General features: G+C 46.6%; 3 protein-coding genes across 9 annotated transcripts; 1 reads left to right on the plus strand and 2 right to left on the minus strand.

Moving 5' to 3' along the window:
- Nucleotides 1-857: 857 nt before the first annotated feature.
- LOC136438438 (protein FAM210A-like) lies at nucleotides 858-5,241 on the minus strand. Of its 3 annotated transcripts, none has more exons than XM_066433209.1 (5): nucleotides 4,752-5,241; nucleotides 4,193-4,334; nucleotides 3,832-4,005; nucleotides 3,495-3,786; nucleotides 858-2,304 (listed from the first exon to the last, which is right to left on the minus strand). In XM_066433209.1, the coding sequence occupies exons 1-5, from the start codon at nucleotides 5,067-5,069 to the stop codon at nucleotides 2,106-2,108; spliced, it is 1,125 nt and encodes a 374-aa protein (XP_066289306.1). In that variant the 5' UTR covers nucleotides 5,070-5,241; the 3' UTR covers nucleotides 858-2,105. The 3 variants fall into 3 exon arrangements, with proteins under 3 accessions (XP_066289306.1, XP_066289307.1, XP_066289305.1); XM_066433210.1 differs by having other exon boundaries at nucleotides 3,495-3,643; nucleotides 3,692-4,005; XM_066433208.1 differs by having other exon boundaries at nucleotides 3,495-4,005; nucleotides 4,752-5,239.
- Nucleotides 5,242-5,993: 752 nt separating this feature from the next.
- On the minus strand, nucleotides 5,994-13,896 carry LOC136438441 (protein FAM210A-like). Of its 3 annotated transcripts, XM_066433214.1 has the most exons (5): nucleotides 13,663-13,896; nucleotides 12,987-13,050; nucleotides 12,534-12,956; nucleotides 7,558-7,700; nucleotides 5,994-7,141 (listed from the first exon to the last, which is right to left on the minus strand). In XM_066433214.1, the coding sequence occupies exons 1-5, from the start codon at nucleotides 13,775-13,777 to the stop codon at nucleotides 6,975-6,977; spliced, it is 912 nt and encodes a 303-aa protein (XP_066289311.1). In that variant the 5' UTR covers nucleotides 13,778-13,896; the 3' UTR covers nucleotides 5,994-6,974. The 3 variants fall into 3 exon arrangements, with proteins under 3 accessions (XP_066289311.1, XP_066289310.1, XP_066289312.1); XM_066433213.1 differs by having other exon boundaries at nucleotides 12,534-13,050; XM_066433215.1 differs by having other exon boundaries at nucleotides 7,589-7,700; nucleotides 12,534-13,050; nucleotides 13,663-13,894.
- A 242-nt stretch (nucleotides 13,897-14,138) lies between these two features.
- LOC136438437 (mRNA cap guanine-N7 methyltransferase-like) lies at nucleotides 14,139-19,814 on the plus strand. Of its 3 annotated transcripts, none has more exons than XM_066433204.1 (10): nucleotides 14,139-14,169; nucleotides 14,846-15,175; nucleotides 15,483-15,611; nucleotides 15,838-15,953; nucleotides 16,139-16,320; nucleotides 17,506-17,670; nucleotides 18,194-18,311; nucleotides 18,694-18,828; nucleotides 19,115-19,148; nucleotides 19,571-19,814. In XM_066433204.1, the coding sequence occupies exons 1-10, from the start codon at nucleotides 14,151-14,153 to the stop codon at nucleotides 19,669-19,671; spliced, it is 1,329 nt and encodes a 442-aa protein (XP_066289301.1). In that variant the 5' UTR covers nucleotides 14,139-14,150; the 3' UTR covers nucleotides 19,672-19,814. The 3 variants fall into 3 exon arrangements, with proteins under 3 accessions (XP_066289301.1, XP_066289303.1, XP_066289304.1); XM_066433206.1 differs by having other exon boundaries at nucleotides 14,151-14,228; XM_066433207.1 differs by lacking the exons at nucleotides 14,139-14,169; nucleotides 14,846-15,175 and adding an exon at nucleotides 15,243-15,262.
- The last annotated feature ends 1,410 nt before the right edge of the window (nucleotides 19,815-21,224 follow it).

The raw sequence follows: 21,224 nt of genomic DNA on the forward strand, positions 1-21,224 counted from the left end.
CTATTATTTGCTGGACAACTCATAAGTTTCTGTGTTTTACCGTCCTTCTACTCAAGGTTTTAGCTGTTTCCTTCTTTGTTTTGCACGCTGAGCAAAATTGTTGTCGCCTGGAGAATATCCGTTTCCAGATCCCAGCACAAGTACTTCTGGGAAGTGTGAAAGTCATGATCATCCTGTCAGCAGTAGAAAAAATTGCACTGCTGACAGGATCATCCTGTCAGTAGCCACTTCCTTCAAATATTATGAAGTTAAAAATCTCCGTTCAGATTGACATTTTCAACTTATTTTATATCTATTTCTAGATTTGAATAGATCAAGTAGTAAAAAGAGTAGTTGAACGTTAACATAGTAATGACTCAACTTTGAAAATACATCTGAATTTAGTTACCAATGCTTCAAGGATCTTGCAAGGAGGTTTAAATCTCATCGGTCCGGGTCCTTGTAAGCAGGTTTATACTCCTTATTGTATTAAAGTTGTAGGTGTAAGTTGTATTGTTGCTGTCATGAGATTTTAGTGACCTGAGGGCATAGAGTGTGTAAAGAAAAAGAGTTTTTTTTAACTCCTCTGTGTAACTCTATGACTGGCTGACTAAATTATTCACCCTATTTGGTTCATCTCTACAACAGTCATCACCATCTTGGGTCCGGATTGTACTACATGTACTAATGTTAATACTAAAATACAGACTTATACAAACCAGATGGGGTCTGGGTTAAGATGGGCATCAGATGACTGTGGAGAAGTCCCATGCAGCCCAGTGTTCACAGCAACTTCACCAGAAATCAGGGTGAAGAGATAAATCTAAAGCTTGTTTGGAGCACTTAATCATGATCAGAAACCAGGTGTGGACAAAATGTCTGTTACATCAACATTTTATTGCTTTTGAGAGTTTTTTCATGTCAGCAACCTCCTTGATGTTAGTAAGATGGAAGCAACAGAAGAATAAACTGCTTGTACATGTATATGTTCACGTCCCTCGTTGGAATGGATAAAAATTGGCTCCCGACCCTTCCTCCTTGTGGTGGTGAGAGGGACAAAACAAACTGTTTTTACATTATACCAAGGAGGTTCTCCTTGATTATACAAATGTATTACGAAATGTATTACATAATAGGACGTTCCTAACAAGAGATCATCCGGATCCGTAACTACCACTGGTAGTAATGTAATGTTACGTGCCCCCCTCCCCTGTTATGATTTAGTGATTCTATCATGTCTATGAACAGTAAAATATGTGAAGCATATTTCCATTCATCAGTGAGCCATAACGCCCCTGGGCCTGCAGATATCCACAGGAACATATCAAGGCCCCCACCGGGTGAAGTGCATTATGGAAATTCAAAAATTCCTGCAAACAAAAAGCCTCGTCATGGTCAGGTGGTTGACCTTTGACACATGGCTGATGCAATCACAACACAATAAGGTTGAGAAGTATCATGGGGAGTTTTGTTTGCTGCTGTGTCGATGAGAATTACATATTAACCCAGGATGTTTACATACAGGGGCGAGGGTGACATGACTGCATATTATACCAGCTTCTATAGCCTTCTGTATTTCCCTTTCCATGACTCAGCAAAACTAGCAACCAGGCATCCCTAACATTTCATCAATTACATACAAGAGTTATGGCACTTGCGATTTGACATACAGGGAAAACATTTTAGAAACAGCTTTTCATGACTACATATGAATCACTGAGGACAGACAGCAGATATAGTCTGAACTGTCTGACCGTTTGAAAAACTTATCCAGTTGCTCAAGCAGATGGACGTATTCCGAAGTTTGGAGCCTTTTAACTACAGAGGGTTTCTTCCTATGTGAACCTCTTCTCTATCTCTCTCTCTCTTTGCAGGCAAATAGAACAGAACAAAATACAAATCTCTGGCATCTACATTCTTATGTTACTTTTGAGACAAACGCGTTTACCTTCATTTTCTCCCCTCATACTGCTGGTAATTTCATTACCAATGAGAAACATTTCATCAATACTGTTTTTTGCAGAATTTGGCAAAGCAAATTATGCTACACATGATTCATAATTACATCATAGTAAGTAGAGTAAGTAGGATAATTACATGACTATGTACATCTATGATACAGTAGCTTATCTCAGCAGACCAACATTGCGCAGGTACCGAACTACAAAAGGCACACAGGTGAGCGTGATTCCAATCCGTACAGGTGCGAAGACTTTGTGGACAGCGTAAGCGATGACAAAGGTACTGGCGCCAGTAGCAACACCTGACTCTGCGATGGTCTTCCCCACTCCGATCTTGTGCAGCAAGGCAACCATGTCTATCCCACTGCAGAAACATACAACAGCAACTTTCAGTATTATAACAGAAACACATACACCAGGCCTCGAAATTCATTTTTGGCACTAAAACTAAAATTTAGGAGCACAGAAAGAATTTGGGGTGCACAACATGAAATGAAAATTAAGAATATCAGCAGAATATATTTGCAGACATGACTTCAATCTGAAATTCTGTAGCTAACAGTAAACTTCAAAATTTTAACAAGTAATACATCAAACAAAGTAAAACAAAGGTTATTGCTTTACCTGATACTTGAATTTCAAAAATATTCAGTATAGTACTAGTGTACAAAAGTTACCTATATCCTACAAAAGTGTATAATAGTAGGCAGCACTGGTGCATCCAGTCAAAAACTAGGTGCAAAGCTCCCATTTTGGTTGCACAATAAGGCACATACACCGAGGTACATTACTGAAACATCTCATCACTGAATGTACTAAAAGAGAACTAACTATATCAGGAGGCAGCACATGGCAGGAACAGATAAAGCGGCTGTGATCACAGAGAACATGCAGACAAACACAGAGTGCAGTTTGTAAGACTTGTCTACTCTTCAAGCAGAGGTTGAATGGGCAGATTGTCACCGTTTTATCCTATGCCTTTTTTTTTTCGCTAGCGAAAAAAACGGCATATGATAAAACGGTGACGATCTGCCCATTCAACCTCTGCTTGGAGAGTAAGACTTGTCTACATGCTTAACTACACAGGGATTCTCCCTGAGACACCCCGACCAATCAAACCACGTGAATCGCATTGAAACTCAGATTCGTATCAGCCATTTCCCGACAAATCCCTTTCTAACTTGCGTTAAGGACCACATCTGACAAAACAAACTCGCCAGTGAGATGGTGGAAGGTGTCAGCATTCCAAAGATGTTTTCAGATTGGCAATTTTGGCACTTTGGAAGTGATTGAAAGTGACCGCAATTTAACGTTTAGAAAAAAATAGTTTCTACTACTTTTTTCAAAACGTTAAATGGTCGGGGTGTGAGACAACAACCCCTCAGTCATGCTGCTACTGTGTAGCAGTGTGAGGGGACTGACTCCAGGGTTGTTAGGAGATACAACAAAACCAGAGGGTGGATAGAAGTGCAACAGAGCGGCGAGTGGAGCTGCAAAGGAGCAGAAAGAGGAAGTGGGGTCTGGAGGGGGGAAAGTCTCAGGAACTGCAGTCACCTGGAGACGGCGAGGTAGAAGCCGCCCAGGGACATCAGGGAGATCCCAACATGAAACACCACGACAGTCGATCCGTAGTCCCGCACCGCTCGCTTCAGCCGCTCGCGCTGGCTGGGGGGCTTCTCGGTCTCTCCAGCAGGGGTGCAGAGGTGCCTGTGGGGCTTCCCTGCGAGTCCAGCAGGGGCAGGCATGCAGAGGAGCCTGTGACTGGGGGGTTTCCCTGCCTGTTCAGCAGGGGCAGATGTACAGAGGTGGTGAGGAAAGCTGAAGCGGTGCAAGGACAGGCGGGTACCTGTGGCCAACACGCTCCTGTGGGCGGTCCCCTGCAGGCGGGTACCTGTGTCCAACACGCTCCTGTGGGCGGTCCCCTGCAGCTCTGCACTGCCAAACAGGCCAGTTGTGCCGGTCAGCTCAGCTGTGAGCGGGTGGACAGGAGCCGGGCCGCCGCGCCGCCTGGCCAGGGAGTGGAAACTGCGCCGCTGGGGGGCGAACGGGTCTCCACTCAACACACCTGCAGTAACGAGAGAGAACACACCTGCATTAACAGCAGTGAACACACCTGCATTAACAGGAGAAAACGCACCTGCATTAACAGGAGAAAACGAACCTGCATTAACAGCAGTAATGTGTGTTATACAGGTTCTTATGGATAGTGGGCAGGTGAATCTGCCGGGCGACAGGTATCATGGATGACTCACCTGTTGTCTTGTGTGTGTAGTTCTGCTGCACACCTTGGCAGCTGCTGTTGCTGACAGGTGAGAACATGTTGCTGTACTGCAGGGCTGCGTAGCTGCAGCCGTCCCCCTGCGGACCCTGGCAGCTCACTCCACACTCCAGCGGCTGCCAACAGACAGGTTATAAAATATACATTGGGTACGAACAGACACATCATAAGGATACCAATTATATGTCGCAATGAAATAAAACAATGCATGATTTTCTATATGAAATGTGGCTAGCTAGTCTGGGTACCGTCTCAGTGGGAGTATCGGAGCCCTGGTAGACGGGCAGGCAATGTATCCGTCCCATTCTTAGCATAATTATTAGCAAAGTTATCACCCTGACTGTCAGACACCATAAGTCCAGAGTGTTACATTCTACCATATCCTGCCTGTGTATGCACAGCCCAGAGCCCGTCTGCTACCCCGCCCTCATACAGACAGACACGCCATATGTTAGCCCACGGCCACCTGACTGGGCATGCTCCTACTATCTCCGTACCTGTGTGCACGGCCCTATACTAGTTTACAGCCCTACCTGTGTGTGCACCGCCCTGGAGCCCGCCTGCTGGCCCGCCTGCACCCCCTGCACGCTCCCGCCCGCGGCCCCGGCCTGCGCCGCCTGCACAGCCGCCCGGAACACGGCCCTGGCCTGCCGGGGACCCACCGCGCGGTTGGGCTGCTGGAGGCCCTGGATGGTGGGCGGCAGGCCGAGGTCCGGGGTCGGGTCGTCCCGCGGTGAGTCCGGCTGCGGGGCGGAGGTAGACTCGGCCCGAGCTAGGCTCCGTACGGCGACCTGCGCACTCAGAACCGCCCTCCCCTCCCCCAGTACTTCCTGCACGGCTAGCCGCAGCATGGTAGCAGAAATGGCGTCTGTAACGTGTAAGGATCTAACTTTCCGGGCAGAGAAAAAATTTACTGTAACATGGCAGAACTCAAACTTCAGCTACGTAACTTTGCTACGTCATGCTGACAAGCACTGGGACCGTGCCACTTCGATATGGGCTCCACACATTTTAAATTGCTCCAATCATCAATGTATAGAAAAGAGATTTAGAAGTATTGCTCTCGATTGCATACAATACATGTCAAATCTGTGATAGTGACCATTTTGAAGGAAAATAAGTTTGTAATCTACTTGTCGAAAAGCTAACCTCCCTATAAAGTAAATGGACTACGCCGCCATCAGCTAACCATGTGATTTCGCATGTACTCCAGTTCAGTAGAAGTTCAAAGTCGACACATATTGCATCATGCTCGAGCCTCTGCATGAGCCTATCATATCCCATATCGCAAAATTTCTCATGAAAGGCCTCCTCGGTAGCATTATTATATATATAATTTGATGATTAGAATGGAGGCTCATAATGAAATACATGAGAGAAATATATATTCTCCAAGCAGAGGCCTGGATCGAGAGGGGTAGTTTTGTCCGGGATTTTTTTACGTCCCTCTGAGAGAAGAGGGACGTAAAAAATCCCGGACAAAACTACCCCTCTCGATCGAAGCCTCTAGCTATCTGCTTGGAGAATATAAAGAAATATCAGCAAACGAACGGATGGACAAAGACGTCACAGCACTGATTTGGTTGTAATTTGCAGTCTGACCTTAGTACTGTCGATTCACAACCAAGAACAGTCAATATCATTACCCCCATAGGATTTAGGCCTGCCTGGTGGATATCACTTCCCAAGCAGCGAGGCACTTTGTCACACATCTGACTGTGAACTTTTCCTCCTACAGACGTAGTTGATGGTTTGTCAATCACCAGCCACCAAAATAAAGGCCTTCCTTATTTTTTATTGCCCATTATGAGTTTGTTTGCTGATGTAGCATTTGTTATTGCACTGGAATGTATTCCAGCCTGTACCCTAGATGTACAACTGTCGTACTTCAGAAATTATGCTTGGGTTGCATATGTAATACTTTTGGAGCTAAATAAAAACATACAGACAGGTAGACTCTAAAAGCTGTTTATACCCACAGGTGCCTGTGGTTTTGGCTCTAAAATTTGCACACAACCTGTATGAAGCATCTACTGCCCAAGTACTTACAACTCTGTCTCTAAACATACAAGCAACACTTTGCACAAGATGTCCATTTCAACATCGCTCTGCTTTCACAATACACTACCACAGCGCCTTTCTTACTCGAACTATTCCTGATGACTGCCTTACAGACTGTCTGTAACCTGTTCATCCCTTCATGTTCTTTGTAGTGTTGGAGTAAAGTTAACTCATGAACAACTAAAAAAATAGTTGACTACACAGTCAAGGTGTTTTTGGACCTTAGTGCAGACATGTCCTTAGGCTTATAACACTAACTACAGGATGTATGTGTGTATTACCACTTTTGGGCAAGGTTTTCCGCACAATCTCTGTGGCCACTTGCATGATATACAGTTTGTGCTTGCTGTATATGTAAGTACATTTAAGTCATATATGATAATGATAATCAATCCATTCAGTCATCATGTTTCTACAGCACTGGTATGCCTGTGATCATTTGGTTTTGGCTTTCTATTATGATAATCATATCTCCAATGACAAGTTTGTTGCAATACATAACTCTGTGGTAGCTTAGCAGGGCAGCAATATAATCTTTACCATTATAAATGTTTGAAGTAAAAACAGTTCTGTCAGCATCCCTGCCTTATCTTACAAGGCAAACCAAATTCCTCTGAACTTTCTACACAACAGCTGGACACGGATCCGACAGTCAGTCCCTCTGCCAGAAGAGTCTGTCTACTCTTCACTTCACTTCATGTACTTATTTTTTCATCTGGTCTCTCTTCTCCTGTATGAAGCCCTTCATCTTCTCCATGTGTTTGGAGGGCGGAGGTTTCTGCATGACGCCCTTCTTGCGCAGGTAGCGTATCGTGAAAGTCGTGCCGCCCAACGTCACCGTGTACCGGGCAGGGGTCGCGATCTGGGGGAGAAAGGAGTACATAGATACTGGGAAATCCTCCTCACAGAATCATCCTTAATTCAAGGACAAATAAAATTGTTTTTCCTTCATCAGGATTTTTTCTGTCATTAACAGTAATTGTCTAAACAGGTATAGAAGACAAAGTTAGTGATGTTTGTCTATTGTTTGCTCAGGTGTAGATGAAGGGAAGGTGAGTGAGTTGACACCAGGTAAATCTTACAGGTAATCTGGTGTGAAAATAATGATTGGATTCACACCTTATATAAACAGGGATATGGCCAGTTACAATAACAAGATCCACAGCTTACTAGTATACAATTCTAATGCGATTCACTCTTTGTAACTGTTCTGTAATATTTCCAAGTCTACTACCTTGTAGGAAGCATAATTGTTCTGCAATATGTAAAGTCTTGTACCTTGTAGAAAGCGTAACTGGTTGTGTCGTACCTTGTAGAAAGCGTAGGCCACCATCACGTCCGAGGCTCCAGACTTCTTCATGGTTTCCACCCAGGAGTGCGGCAGGCCAATCTGCTCCAGGAGCGGAACTGGATCTATGCCACTACAGGACAGAAACAGCACAGAATCAGCACAGAAACAGGACACAATCAAAACAAAATCAGTACAACTACAGGACACAAATATAAATAAAAATAACCAGGGTATGAGGGGACAAGAAGTATAGTTCTCGTCGTAACCGGCGCTAACACTTTGACTTGTAGTTGATTTACGCTTCGCATTTGCTGGTTACTAGTATCCTATGGATCCGAGCACTAACTTAGAAAGTTCGGTAGTCTGTTACATTCATGCTTTGTTTGTAATTTGATTGTATTTTGTACTTGATTCTCTGTATTTAAGCCACCTAGCGGTAATTTTGTACTTGATTCTCTGTATTTAAGCCACCTAGCGGCAGACTTCCTGTTCATGTATTTAGCTTCACTCTGCTTGTACGGACCACTCTCCTTGACTTTGTAAACACGCATACCATTGTAAACGTCCACCATGACGTCATAATTGTAATGTGCCTCCTCCACCAATGTATAGTAAGACCCTCATGACATGTACAATTGTTCTAGAACAATAGATGAAGTCATATCATAGGTCAACTGAGGTCAGGGCTAAACGACCTGGAGGGCACCCAGAGCAATGTAGCCTAGCTAGTGCATAGTGAACTAGACCTTCAGATCAGGGCAACCTAGCCTATATCCAGGGCAATATGAGACCCTTAACGCTGATTGGTCAATATCTTAAGCTCAAGTTAGAGCGCCCTGCACTAGGGAGGCACAGAAAAGGTATAAAAGGAGGAGTGGTCCGATCTCTGTCATTCTTGAAAAAGACAATAAAGTCGAAACCGGTCGAATACCAGTCTCCGCTGTCATTTTCCCAGAACTACCAATGATGTCTACCCTTACAATTTGGGAGGATGCTGTATCCACGGCAGAAGCCAAGCGATCCAGCCACGAGACTTCGACGTCAAGAATACGTGACGAAGAGAGACAAGCAGAGAAGAAGAATGAGAAGAAAAGACAACGGAACGGATCTGAGACATCCGTTCCAGAACAGGAACCAGCACGGAAGGTACTTATCTACGCTGCACGCCAAGACCCCCTTCCCCCGAAGAACACCACCGCTCTACAAAAGGACCTGATCAAGGCCACCGACAAGAGCCTCCGTTACCAACTCCACCGAGAGACGCTACAGAAGTACTTGGATGAGCACCTGATCCCCAAAGGCCTGGTGATCGAGAAGAAACCCATGTTGGGTAAGACGAACCCAGAGTTCGATCGCCGCTGGGACGAGACCCTCAAGGAAACATCGCGCACCCTGATGGGTCTGATCATCGACTTCTACGGATCAGCAGAAGATGTCCTGGACAACACAATCGCGGGCCTCAATCGGAAGACAGAGGAACTTCCTCAAGAAGAACGGGAAACCCTTGAAAAGAACGTGGAAACGTTCAAGAAGAGAAAGGAAGCCGCCCTCCTCAAGACCAAGGAGAAAAAGTTCCAGCGAGATCGTGACATCGCCGTCAACGGCCCCAGCAAGAAGCGTCCAAAAAACGGAAGTACCCCTCCACAGGAGGGGTCCGACAACAAGGAGCAGCCATGGCAGCGCCTCACCGACAAAGGCGACGAAAGCAACAAAAGCGCCCCATCGGCAAAGAAGGACAAACGCCAGAATGCACCAGAAAAGGTACGCAAGCAGGCCAACGCAAGGAGGAACCCACGAGGGGGCTCCATAAGAAGGCTCGTGCTCGCCCTCGGCGATTTAATCGCCAAAAGGCCATCCAAGAAAAACGCAAGAGGAGGAAAGACAGGATACGGAAGATACGCCGCCGCAAACTCCTCGAAGCAGCAAGGAAAACAGTGGTAAACCTCTCGGACATACCACTCACCGACACTGACATACTTGCACTTTCTAAAGGACTCAACTTCTCCCCCTCACCCACTGATCTCAACCGACAACAACTCATCACAGACCTCCACGCCTTCTTCAGAAGACTTCGATTGCGGGAACTATTTGCTGACCACGACAAAATGGAGACCCAAAAATTCAAGGTCAAAAGCAAGTGGACTCCCCCCACCCACAGAGATCCGGCGCTAGACACCTTCATCATGGCAGTCGAAAAGGAAATCCTAGAACACAAGGAACCTTCACCAAGACTGTTCAAGACCAACATCTGCAGTGCAGAACGCGAAGCCCTTGCGGAACTCAGCCGAAGAACTGACATCATCATCAAACCCGCAGACAAGGGCTCCGCGGTAGTGATCATGAAAAGAGAAGACTACATCCAAGAAGCACTACGTCAACTCTCCAACAAAGATCACTACAAGCACATCGACTCCTGCCCCACGGAGGAACACGCCGCGCTGGTAAGAACAACTCTCTTTAAACTTCTTAACGAAGGAACTATCAGCGAAGACGAGTTCAACTATCTTGCGCCCGTACACCCAAGAACGCCTGTCTTCTACCTTCTCCCTAAGATCCACAAGGAAGGTAACCCGGGCAGACCAATCATCTCAGCCAATGACTGTGCAACAGAAAGGATCTCTGAATTTGCTGACCACCACCTCCGCCCTTTGGTGCAAAGACTACCATCTTACATCAAGGACACTACAGACTTCTTACAGAAACTTAACAAACTCGGGAAGATTTCGCCAACCGCCAAACTGGTCACCCTGGACGTGTCATCCCTCTACACTAACATCCCAACAGAAGAAGGTATACAAGCGTCTCGCGAAGCGCTCCAAAAGAACCCTTCAGACGTTCCCACCGAAGCCATCTGCGACCTACTGGACAGGATCCTGAACCTCAACAACTTCGAGTTCAACGGAGGACACTACATCCAAGTCCAAGGAACGGCTATGGGAACGAGAGTGGCGCCTTCATACGCAAACATCTTCATGGGAAAATTCGAGGAACAACACGTCTACAAGAGGAACCTCAAACCACTAGTCTGGTGGAGGTACATAGACGATGTTTTCGCCATCTGGACACACTCGGAAGAAGACTTCAAGTCATTCATAAAAGACCTCAACACAGCACATCCAACCATCAAGTTCACGGTAGAAGCCTCCACTACATCTATCAACTTCCTGGACGTCACCATCAGCGTTTCGGAGGGAGCTTTCACCACGGATCTCTACACAAAACCCACAGATAAGCACCAATATCTTCTAAGGAACTCTTCCCACCCCACCCACTGCAAACGGGGTATACCTTTTGGACAATTCTTACGCGTTCGTAGAATCTGCTCAGACGAACCCAAATACAGGGAACGAGCACAGCAGCTAAAAGAACATTTCCAGAATCGAGGCTATGAAGACGCCCTCCTGGATCAAGCTGCACAACGCGCCCAAGACCGCCCAAGAGAGGAACTCCTAGGAGCCAAGAAGAAAAAGGTTGCCTCGCAAGACAGACCAGTCCTAGTCACCACCTACAACCCACATCTACCACCCATCAACAACATTCTCAGAAAGTACTGGAACATTCTACAACTATCACCCAGAACACGAGAACTCTTCCAAGATCCACCACTCATCGCCTACCGCCGCAACAAAAATCTGAGGGATACACTGGTGAGGGCCCAGATCCCGAGGGAGAACAAGAATTTCATCACGAAAAACATCCCTCCGGGATCATACCCGTGCGGAAGAAAGTGCCTCACCTGCACATACGTCAGGAAGAGCAAGGATTTCCAAAGCCATCGCACTTCGAGACGCTACACCATCAGGGCCCACATCACATGCCGCACCAGGAATATCATATACATGATACAGTGCAAGAAATGCGGCATACAATACGTCGGCGAAACAGGACAAACATTGGCCAACAGGATGAACGGGCACCGATCTTCCATCAAGACGGACAAGGATACACCCATCGCAGCCCACTTCAACCAACCGAGCCACACCGTCGCGGACATGGAGGTCGTCGGACTCGAGAAGCTGGCATACGGCAGGACCGAAGACCTCACACGACAACGACGACTCAGCAGAGAATCCTACTGGATACATCAGCTCCGAACACTTCACCCAGAAGGACTCAACCTGGAATCACTGGAAATAACCAGGGTATGAGGGGACAAGAAGTATAGTTCTCGTCGTAACCGGCGCTAACACTTTGACTTGTAGTTGATTTACGCTTCGCATTTGCTGGTTACTAGTATCCTATGGATCCGAGCACTAACTTAGAAAGTTCGGTAGTCTGTTACATTCATGCTTTGTTTGTAATTTGATTGTATTTTGTACTTGATTCTCTGTATTTAAGCCACCTAGCGGTAATTTTGTACTTGATTCTCTGTATTTAAGCCACCTAGCGGCAGACTTCCTGTTCATGTATTTAGCTTCACTCTGCTTGTACGGACCACTCTCCTTGACTTTGTAAACACGCATACCATTGTAAACGTCCACCATGACGTCATAATTGTAATGTGCCTCCTCCACCAATGTATAGTAAGACCCTCATGACATGTACAATTGTTCTAGAACAATAGATGAAGTCATATCATAGGTCAACTGAGGTCAGGGCTAAACGACCTGGAGGGCACCCAGAGCAATGTAGCCTAGCTAGTGCATAGTGAACTAGACCTTCAGATCAGGGCAACCTAGCCTATATCCAGGGCAATATGAGACCCTTAACGCTGATTGGTCAATATCTTAAGCTCAAGTTAGAGCGCCCTGCACTAGGGAGGCACAGAAAAGGTATAAAAGGAGGAGTGGTCCGATCTCTGTCATTCTTGAAAAAGACAATAAAGTCGAAACCGGTCGAATACCAGTCTCCGCTGTCATTTTCCCAGAACTACCAATGATGTACAGGACACAAATAAGACAGAATTAGTTCAACTACAGGACAGAAACAGGACACAAAGACTACAGGTAAGGGTGCAGCTCACCATATGGCCATGTAGTAGAAAGAACCGAACCAGACGAGCGATGTGGCGACGTGTACGGGGATCAGAACATGCCCATAATCCTTCACCATGTACTTGAACCTCTGGAACAACGTCAGGTTCCGGTACTTCTCATCCAGATCCTCTTCCTCCTCCTCCTCCTTCTGGTCCTCCTGAACTGCCTGCTGTTTCTCCTCACTCCTCTGAGCAATGTTCGCAGAGCTGTGGACAGTACAGCAGTGGACGCAGGCGGCCCCGCCCTGTGGGGGGGAGAATTTGGTGCTGAATGTGTGAGAAGTTACGGTGTGACATCTGGCTGTGGGGAGCACCAGTCCTGGGTAAGGCCTGGCTGTGGGGACGACTGCGCCTGGGTAAGTCCTCCGGTGGGGCACAGCTAGGCGGTGTGTGTTTCGCTGCTGTAGCCAGGTTGTCGGGCGGTGTGGCTGCTGTAGCCAGGTTGTCGGGCGGGACACCATGTCCCGGATCCCCTCCTGCCAGCCATGGACACTCCGCAGAACACCTGGCAGTGGCAGGACAGAAGGGAGCAGCATCAGTAAAACCAGGCGAGGAGAAACATAGGATCCCCCCCACTCTACTTTGACTCTACTCTACTTTGACTCTTCTCTACTCTTCTCTACTCTACTATACTCTCGTGGAAGAGGTTGGAAGCATCCAGATGTCAGTTGTCTTGTCCTTAAACTTTGACTTGACTTGACTTTACACACACAAATTCAGTTGTTTATGTTCCTTAGTGCCTTTCCTTTATGTTCCCTTCGTTTTATTTGTACCAGGCACTAATGTGTTGTATCTAACCCATGCGCAACTGCTGATAATCTCAGATATGAGGCTAAGCAGTAAAGAAGAAGATGGGGGTAGCAGGAGGTCAAGTGTCATAGTTTTTTGCGACTTGCCCAGCTTACTGACAGCTGCCAATCAAACTTTTCAAAGGTAAAAGATCTCCCCACCCAACCTCTGCTTGAAGTATCCTGCTACCCTCCCCCATCCACTAGCCTCCCCACCGAACCTCTGCTTGGAGAGAACCCGTACCCTCCCCCATCCGCTAGTCTCCCCACCAGACTCCCCACCCAACCTCTGCTTGTAGCGTCCCGCCAGCGCGCTGCCCCGGACTGACCTTGCGCCTGTCCCTGCGCCGTTCGGCTGTTCGCGCCGCCCGTCTCCGTCTGCAGAGTGACCGTCAGGAAGCTGGACAGCAGTCTGCGCCCGTACCGCGACCCCCGAGCCGCCATCTGTCCCGAAAAGCACCACAAAACTCGGTAAAACCCAACCCGTCGCCTTCCTACAAACCGTCCCCTACCCCCACCATTCAGAACGTGCTGCTCTCCACACTCTCTCTCTCAACAAACATGACCTCGGACCGGTCCATGAAGATTCTCGGGGGGCACTTGAGTGGAATAAAGCACATGCAACCACTTTACATCGCAAATTTGTTTAAAAATCTGTTTATAAACCTAATGATATTATTTTTTTGTCTATTAAACATAATTAGTTCATAAAAAAATTCTAATCGAATTAGTAGCATTATTTCTAAATCGTAAATGATACCCTCTTGCGAAATGTGGTGACTCACCCGGAAGTATTTTACTTGTATATCACAACAAAATGGCGGAAAATACGGAAGGTTTGTTGCAGTCGAATTTGTCTTATTGCACCATGTCTGTGAGCGTAATTTCCTGTCGGGTGAGATAAATGTGGTCAACGTTTCTTAATCATTCCAGGACCGAATTGTTAAACTGTAACCCCGTTCTACCAACCTCATATTTGGTTCTACTGAGAAAGCACTACAGCTTACAAGATACAGTTGGCCAAATTATTTTCGTTTTCCACAAATATTCCATTTATTAACGTTAAGCTCTCTCATAATTTTGTGTATGTATGTATGTGTGTCTGTGTCTATGTGTGTTAGCCGTGGCAACTTTGTAGGCGGACACTATTTCATACATGATGTGCATCATATATAATACAAGCAAGTTTAGGGTACGTCCTCCTCAGAGTCACCATACAAAGAGATCTAACGTTATATACAGATAGAGAGACACACATAGGCTAGCCGCAGCAACTCTTGGTAGGAACTATTTGTTTGTGTATAGTGTCCTCCAACAGAGGTAGGGTTACTACCTCCTACAGACTGAGGTAGGAGGGCACTATATAGTATTATATACAAGCAAATACGTCCTCCCCAGAGTCGCTGCGGCTATGTGTGTGTATGTGTTTCTTTCTGTTAGTGTAATTTATTACACAGCTTGTGAGCAGTATCACCTAAGGTAACATTTGTATATCTGTATGCCTAACATCAGGTACACCAGTAGTAGAGGAAAACCCGGGGAAGGTGGAGGATGCTGGTCCAGCAGTAGGAGAAGAGATCTTGAAGAGGACTATGGAGGGTGCCGGTCCATCAGTAGGAGGAGGAGGAGGAGGAGGAAACATGAAGAGGAAGGCAGAAGATGCTGCAACCATCTCACAGGACCCGGACTGTACCAAGCGGCTGCGTAACGAGGGGGGCCAGCTGACGCCGCAGGTGGCTCAGCACTACAACCGGCTGGAGGAGAAGGGGCTGGCGGTCCGCTCGCAGTCCCGCATCTTCCACCTCCGCAACTTCAACAACTGGATCAAGAGCATGCTCATTGGTAGGTCTGCTTACCCAGCATGCTCATTGGTAGGTTGCCTTACCCAGCATGCTCATTGGTAGCTCTCCTTACCCAGCATGCTCATTGGTAGGCCGCCTTACCCAGGTGTAAAACTGGGTACCTGACTTTGGTTGGGGAGGTAAAAGGCAGTGCAAGGAGAGGGATGGGCTCCACCTTCGAACACCAGGCCCTAGACACAGTGGATTAACAACCAACTGCCACTGCGGCCTGAAAAAGGCTATGGGGCTAACTTTACCTTTTGTTTTTACTATTGACACCCCAACGCTGATTATTGACTCTCCCCCAGCCGACACGTTGAGAAGACTGCGATCAGACAGCCCCGGCAGCAGGCTGTGCGTGCTGGACCTCGGGGTCGGCAAGGGCGGCGACCTGCTCAAGTGGAAGAAGGGAGGGATCGATCACCTGGTGTGCGCAGGTAAGTGCCCACAATCCTCAGCTATCACAGCTGTCAATCATGGTGCAGCCATGGCAACAACCAGTTTCAACTCCACCGAATTCTGTTTTGGTGTTCGCTAGCAAGCCTCCAGGGGGCTGGCCAGTGGGAGAGTTGCTAGTAGCAATGATGTTCTTATGATGTTTCATGAACTTACTGGAGTGTTGTTGTACTTACCACATGATTGTTTGCTTGTTTGTTTGTGCAGACCTGGCGGAGACGTCTGTTCAGCAGTGCGAGGAGCGGTACCGCAGCATGGCTGGGCGGGGCGGGCGCGGTCCCCGGATCTTCACAGCTGAGTTCATTGCCGCTGACTGTGCAAAGGTACGTTATGGTAGGGAGAACTGGAGGTAAAGTACTCAACAGGACCCGATGGTAGATATGTAGATGGGGTGCTGTAGTCCTCAGTCTGGCTACATCTAGCCAGTATATTCTCCCAAGAAAAGGACTTGACAAAGTGGTATTTTATCTCTGATATGACCTTTGACCTGCAGTATTTTCTCCCACAGGAGGACCTGAGCAGAAGATACCACGACCCTAACACGACCTTTGACCTTGTGAGCTGCCAGTTCGTGCTGCACTACTCATTCGAGAGCCACGCCCAGGCAGACAGAATGCTGAGGAACGCCGGTGAGAGACTCCGACCAGGAGGCTTCTTCATCGGGACGACGCCCGACGGCTACGAGCTGGTGTGAGTAACACACAACAAACAAACAAACAAACAAACAAACAAACAAACAACATGTCCTTTCCCTAACGCACACAGCATGTAAACTCATTCTTACACCAAGCCAACTACCGGTATGTCTTGTTTGTGTACCTCAGTTTACAAGTTGTAAAACCAGCACCTTGCAGGCAGGTATTTGTACATGTATATCCTACCCGCCTGTAATGAAAAAATGTGTGCAGCTGTTTGGGGGCTGTTGTTATTACTATTATTTTGATATTAGGACAATGCAGCCTCCCAATCCTCAGCCAGTTTTTCTGGAACAGCCTTAATAGTTTTGTTACTGAAACATCAAAGTTTCAATCAAAGTTAAACGTGCACATGGCTGTGATAAATACAATCATCAAATGAAACAACGTCTAATCTCATTACTACAAGAAGAGTAGCTTTCTGTTGAATAACATCAGATCAAGAAACACTTTTTTCTTCAATATTGAAGACGAGATGTAAGATGGAGACGAGAAGTAAGATGTAATTGTTGAAGACGAGATGTGAGATGTTGAAGACGAGATGTAAGATGTTGAAGACGAGATGCAAGATGTTGAAGACGAGATGTAAGATGTTGAAGACGAGATGTAAGATGTTGAAGACGAGATGTAAGATGTTGAAGACGAGATGTAAGATGTTGAAGACGAGATGTAAGATGTTGAAGACGAGATGTAAGATGTTGAAGACGAGATGTAAGATGTTGAAGACGAGATGTAAGATGTTGAAGACGAGATGTAAGATGTTGAAGACGAGATGTAAGATGTTGAAGACGAGATGCAAGATGTTGAAGACGAGATGTAAGATGTTGAAGACGAGATGTAAGATGTTGAAGACGAGATGTAAGATGTTGAAGACGAGATGTAAGATGTTGAAGACGAGATGTAAGATGTTGAAAACGAGATGTAAGATGTTGAAGACGAGATGTAAGATGTTGAAAACGAGATGTAAGATGTTGAAGACGAGATGTAAGATGTTGAAGACGAGATGTAAGATGTTGAAGACAAGATGTAAGATGTTGAAGACGAGATGTAAGATGTTGAAGACGAGATGTAAGATGTTGAAGACGAGATGTAAGATGTTGGAGACGAGATGTAAGATATTGAAGACGAGATGTAATATCTAAGATGCTGAAGACATTGTGACCCTTGCTATGTATTGCAGGAGGAGACTGAAGGCATCGGAAGGTCTATCCTTTGGAAATTCGATCTACAGCATCACGTTCCGGCAGAAAGACGAGTTCCCGCTGTTCGGCTGCCAGTACAACTTCCATCTGGAGGGCGTGGTCGACTGTCCCGAGTTCCTGGTCTACTTTCCGCTGCTAGAGAAGTAAGTGTGACTTCTGATGGGTGTGTAACCTGTGTGAGGGTGTAACCTGTGTGAGGGTGTAACCTGTGTGAGGGTGTAACCTGTGTGAGGGTGTAACCTGTGTGAGTGTGTAACCTGTGTGAGGGTGTAACCTGTGTGAGGGTGTAACCTGTGTGAGGGTGTAACCTGTGTGAGGGTGTAACCTGTGTGAGGGTGTAACCTGTGTGAGGGTGTAACCTGTGTGAGGGTGTAACCTGTGTGAGGGTGTAACCTGTGTGAGGGTGTAACCTGTGTGAGGGTGTAACCTGTGTGAGGGTGTAACCTGTGTGAGGGTGTAACCTGTGTGAGGGTGTAACCTGTGTGAGGGTGTAGCCTGTGTGAGGGTGTAACCTGTGTGAGGGTGTAACCTGTGTGAGGGTGTAACCTGTGTGAGGGTGTAACCTGTGTGAGGGTGTAACCTGTGTGAGGGTGTAACCTGTGTGAGGGTGTAACCTGTGTGAGGGTGTAACCTGGGTGTAACCTGGGTGTAACCTGTGTTGTACAGGATGGCAGAGAAGTACGGCCTGAGGCTCGTGTACAAGCAGACGTTTGCGGAGTTCTTCGAGCAGCAGGTGACGCGAGGGGAGGGCAGGTCCCTGCTGGAGAGGATGAAAGCTCTCGAGGTTCGCTTGCTTTGCAACTCCAATAGGAAATATGTACTTCAACCTCTGTAATTTCAAGCAACAGTGGTCATGTTGTATGAAAGACAATGTCTTTTAGACACAATGTAGAGCTTTAGATCTTTTTGGTGCCTTCCATAAGAAAGGCCTCTGACATAAGATAATCTTCCCCTTATCTCTCACCCCTTTCAAGATCAAAGGAATTACTTACAGGCCTGTGTACAGGTTTGTGCACTTGCCCAGGATAGATTAGTACAATATCTTTATTTAACCACTAGTAAGTACCTACATGTATGTTGTCTGCAGACTTTGCCATGTGTGTGTTTGTTGTCTTTGCAGACGTACCCTGGTGTTTGTTGTTTATGTTTGTTTGTTGTTCCTGCAGACGTACCCGCCCCACGAGGGACATGAGCTGGCCAGCAGCGACCCCGGGGATTACGCGCACGCCCGCGCCAGGCTGGAGGAGCTGAGGAGCAAGGGGGAGGGGGGCGACAGGGGCACGCCGGAACACCCCAGGGTGGTGAGTAGGGGAGGGGGGCGACAGGGGCACACCGGACCACCCCAGGGTTGGGTTTAATGGGAGGGGGGTAAAAGGTGAACCCTGGGATATCCAATAGTGGTATGTCTGTATCATAGGTGTCCCTGGTAATACAGTTAAACTATAGATCCGACCCCACGAAAAGATGTATACATTTGCATGTTGTTCTTTGACCTAACGTAACCTATGACCTGATATGTTAGCATGTGAATTTCTGTGTTGACCTATGACCTGCAGTGATAACCTCTGACCTCCTGTTATCCCACAGGGAACCCTCTCATTGGCCGAGTGGGAAGCTACAAGTAAGTCTGAGTCCAGCCGTTTGGGTTTGACACATTTTCATTTCTTCTTAATAAAATCAGAATAAAAAGGTGACTCATTGTCACCTGGATGTCCAACAAAGGTAATGAGATACTCAATGCAAAAGTTACTCAAGCACCTGGATAAGTTTTGTAAAATGGTCAGAAGATTCAGACAGCATCCGCTGACTGAAATGTCACAAAGGCTGACAGACAACATCTTCACCCATCAAACTGTCTAATAATTGTCTTCACCTCATTTACACATTAATCAATAATCTTGGTTCAATTCCTGTTGGACTTCAGATTCCGTTCAGTCACTGACGAAAGCCAGCGGATGCTGTCAAAAACATCTGACCATTGCCAAATCTTATCCCATTGCTTAAGTATCTTTTGCATTAAGACGACCTTCCTTGCCTCTGCAGGTGTGTACCTGGTCTACTGTTTCCAGAAGGTCGCGGAAAGTAAGGACGATTCTTCAGCAAACCGGCCGCAGCCGCCTGAAACCAGCCAGACCAGCATGTGACTCTCAGTACCATGAAACAGCCAGACAAGCCAGTGACTCTTAGTACCATAAACCAGCTCTTGGTTAAGAAACTACGTGTAGTTAGGGGAAGATGTGGGGAAATGGAGGAAGAAATTTACCATTGAATAGAATACTGAAGATGACATGAATGAAAAACTTGTTCTTTTTGGTTGTTTGGTTCGGATCATTCAGTACAGTAGGCATGTTTCAGATGGTGAAACCATCTTCGTCTCAGCTAGTAATTTTGTCAGAACAATTAAAAAATAACGGGCTAGGGGAGGGGTTAGTCTGTATAACGCAAACTCCAGCTGTCCGGGGGTTTCTCTCCCCTCCCCGAGGCGGTTACAGGGCAGCGAGCGGTCACAGGAGGCTTGATTGAATTCAGGCTAGGGGAGAGGTGACTTAAAGATGTAAATGGAAAGTTCCGAGATCTCCCCCCTTGGTGTTCATGCTGCCTGTGGAGGTTACTTACCAGCCATTTTTGGAATGTAAGAGTTCATCCATGACGTTGTCACGACCAGATGATGATGAAAAGTTCAGTAACACACACTACATGGTTAAGTGTAATTTTTGTCCTGGACTCTTTGTGCAAAGTCGCAGCAAGAAGGTTATAATCTCCTGGGTCATTCCCAGACGGAGAAACAGTCAAGTTTATGCTGCAGTTAGGTCATGAGGCTTACCAGCGACTCCGATACACCAGACCAGATAACTGACATCAGTTACACTGTAACGTTAGTAAGCAGGACGCCTGCATAACAAGGTCCAGTATCAAAGGCACGCCCCAGCTTCACGTTAGCCCCGGTACAAGTCTTAGCATGAAAGGCACGCCCCAGCTACACGTTAGCCGAGGTACAAGTCTTAGCATGAAAGGCACGCCCCAGCTACACGTTAGCCGAGGTACAAGTCTTAGCATGAAAGTTGATAAGAAATAAACTGTTCTCCAACTCAAAGAATTTGTCGCTGAATTGATAAAAAAATTCCAGATTACTGTTTTGATCTGGAGAACATGTTTGTTTCGCATTATGTCACTGTCTTGTTGCATAACTTTCACCTAGAAGTAAAAAGGCACTGTTTCAGAAGTCCCAACAAAGCCAGAATGCCCAGCGAAGATTATTGTGGGTCGGAGGTGGAAAGAGAAAAAAAGGGCAAAACACAACTAGAGGCGTAGAAAACTTTGCAAACAAGCCGTAGTCACGCATCTGCTTGGAGAGTTGAAGTGGCCCACTTCTATTTGCCTACCTTTTTTTTTTTTTTCGCTCGCTCATCAGCTTGGGAGTTTCCAGAGGATGTCATCCATATGAGATAATCAACATGGCTTTATTTTGGACATTGTTAACTTTATTTATTACTATCAGAAAAGTAATTCTGTTGGACAGATTTCCTCATTGCGATGAGATATTGCATTTTTCCATAATGCGTATGACTAATCATAACGCCTGAAACTGCAGACAAGACGGCCTTACTGAGCTGAGACAAGCTCCAACCTGTTTCAGACCGGATGTGACGAAAACATGTGACGTCACTACATTCCAACAGAACACCTTGAATGACGT

This window comes from Branchiostoma lanceolatum, chromosome 7 (genome assembly GCF_035083965.1).
Source record: "Branchiostoma lanceolatum isolate klBraLanc5 chromosome 7, klBraLanc5.hap2, whole genome shotgun sequence".
NCBI classification, from domain to species: domain Eukaryota; kingdom Metazoa; phylum Chordata; class Leptocardii; order Amphioxiformes; family Branchiostomatidae; genus Branchiostoma; species Branchiostoma lanceolatum.

Bases quoted from the DNA above. Each gene is read 5' to 3' on its own strand.
- LOC136438441 (XM_066433213.1), bottom strand. From the start codon at position 13,777: ATGGCGGCTCGGGGGTCGCGGTACGGGCGCAGACTGCTGTCCAGCTTC. The intron at 13,051-13,662 runs GTCAGTCCGGGG...TGCCACTGCCAG, and splicing joins GGCGCAGGGACAGGCGCAAG to GTGTTCTGCGGAGTGTCCAT. The intron at 7,701-12,533 runs GTGAGCTGCACC...TCTGTCCTGTAG, and splicing joins TTCTACTACATGGCCATATG to TGGCATAGATCCAGTTCCGC.
- LOC136438438 (XM_066433208.1), bottom strand. From the start codon at position 5,069: ATGCTGCGGCTAGCCGTGCAGGAAGTACTGGGGGAGGGGAGGGCGGTT. The intron at 4,335-4,751 runs GTAGGGCTGTAA...GTCTGTTGGCAG, and splicing joins CCAGGGCGGTGCACACACAG to CCGCTGGAGTGTGGAGTGAG. The intron at 4,006-4,192 runs GTGAGTCATCCA...TCGTTACTGCAG, and splicing joins CTACACACACAAGACAACAG to GTGTGTTGAGTGGAGACCCG.
- LOC136438437 (XM_066433204.1), top strand. The intron at 16,321-17,505 runs GTGAGTAACACA...TATGTATTGCAG, and splicing joins CCCGACGGCTACGAGCTGGT to GAGGAGACTGAAGGCATCGG. The intron at 19,149-19,570 runs GTAAGTCTGAGT...TTGCCTCTGCAG, and splicing joins GGCCGAGTGGGAAGCTACAA to GTGTGTACCTGGTCTACTGT.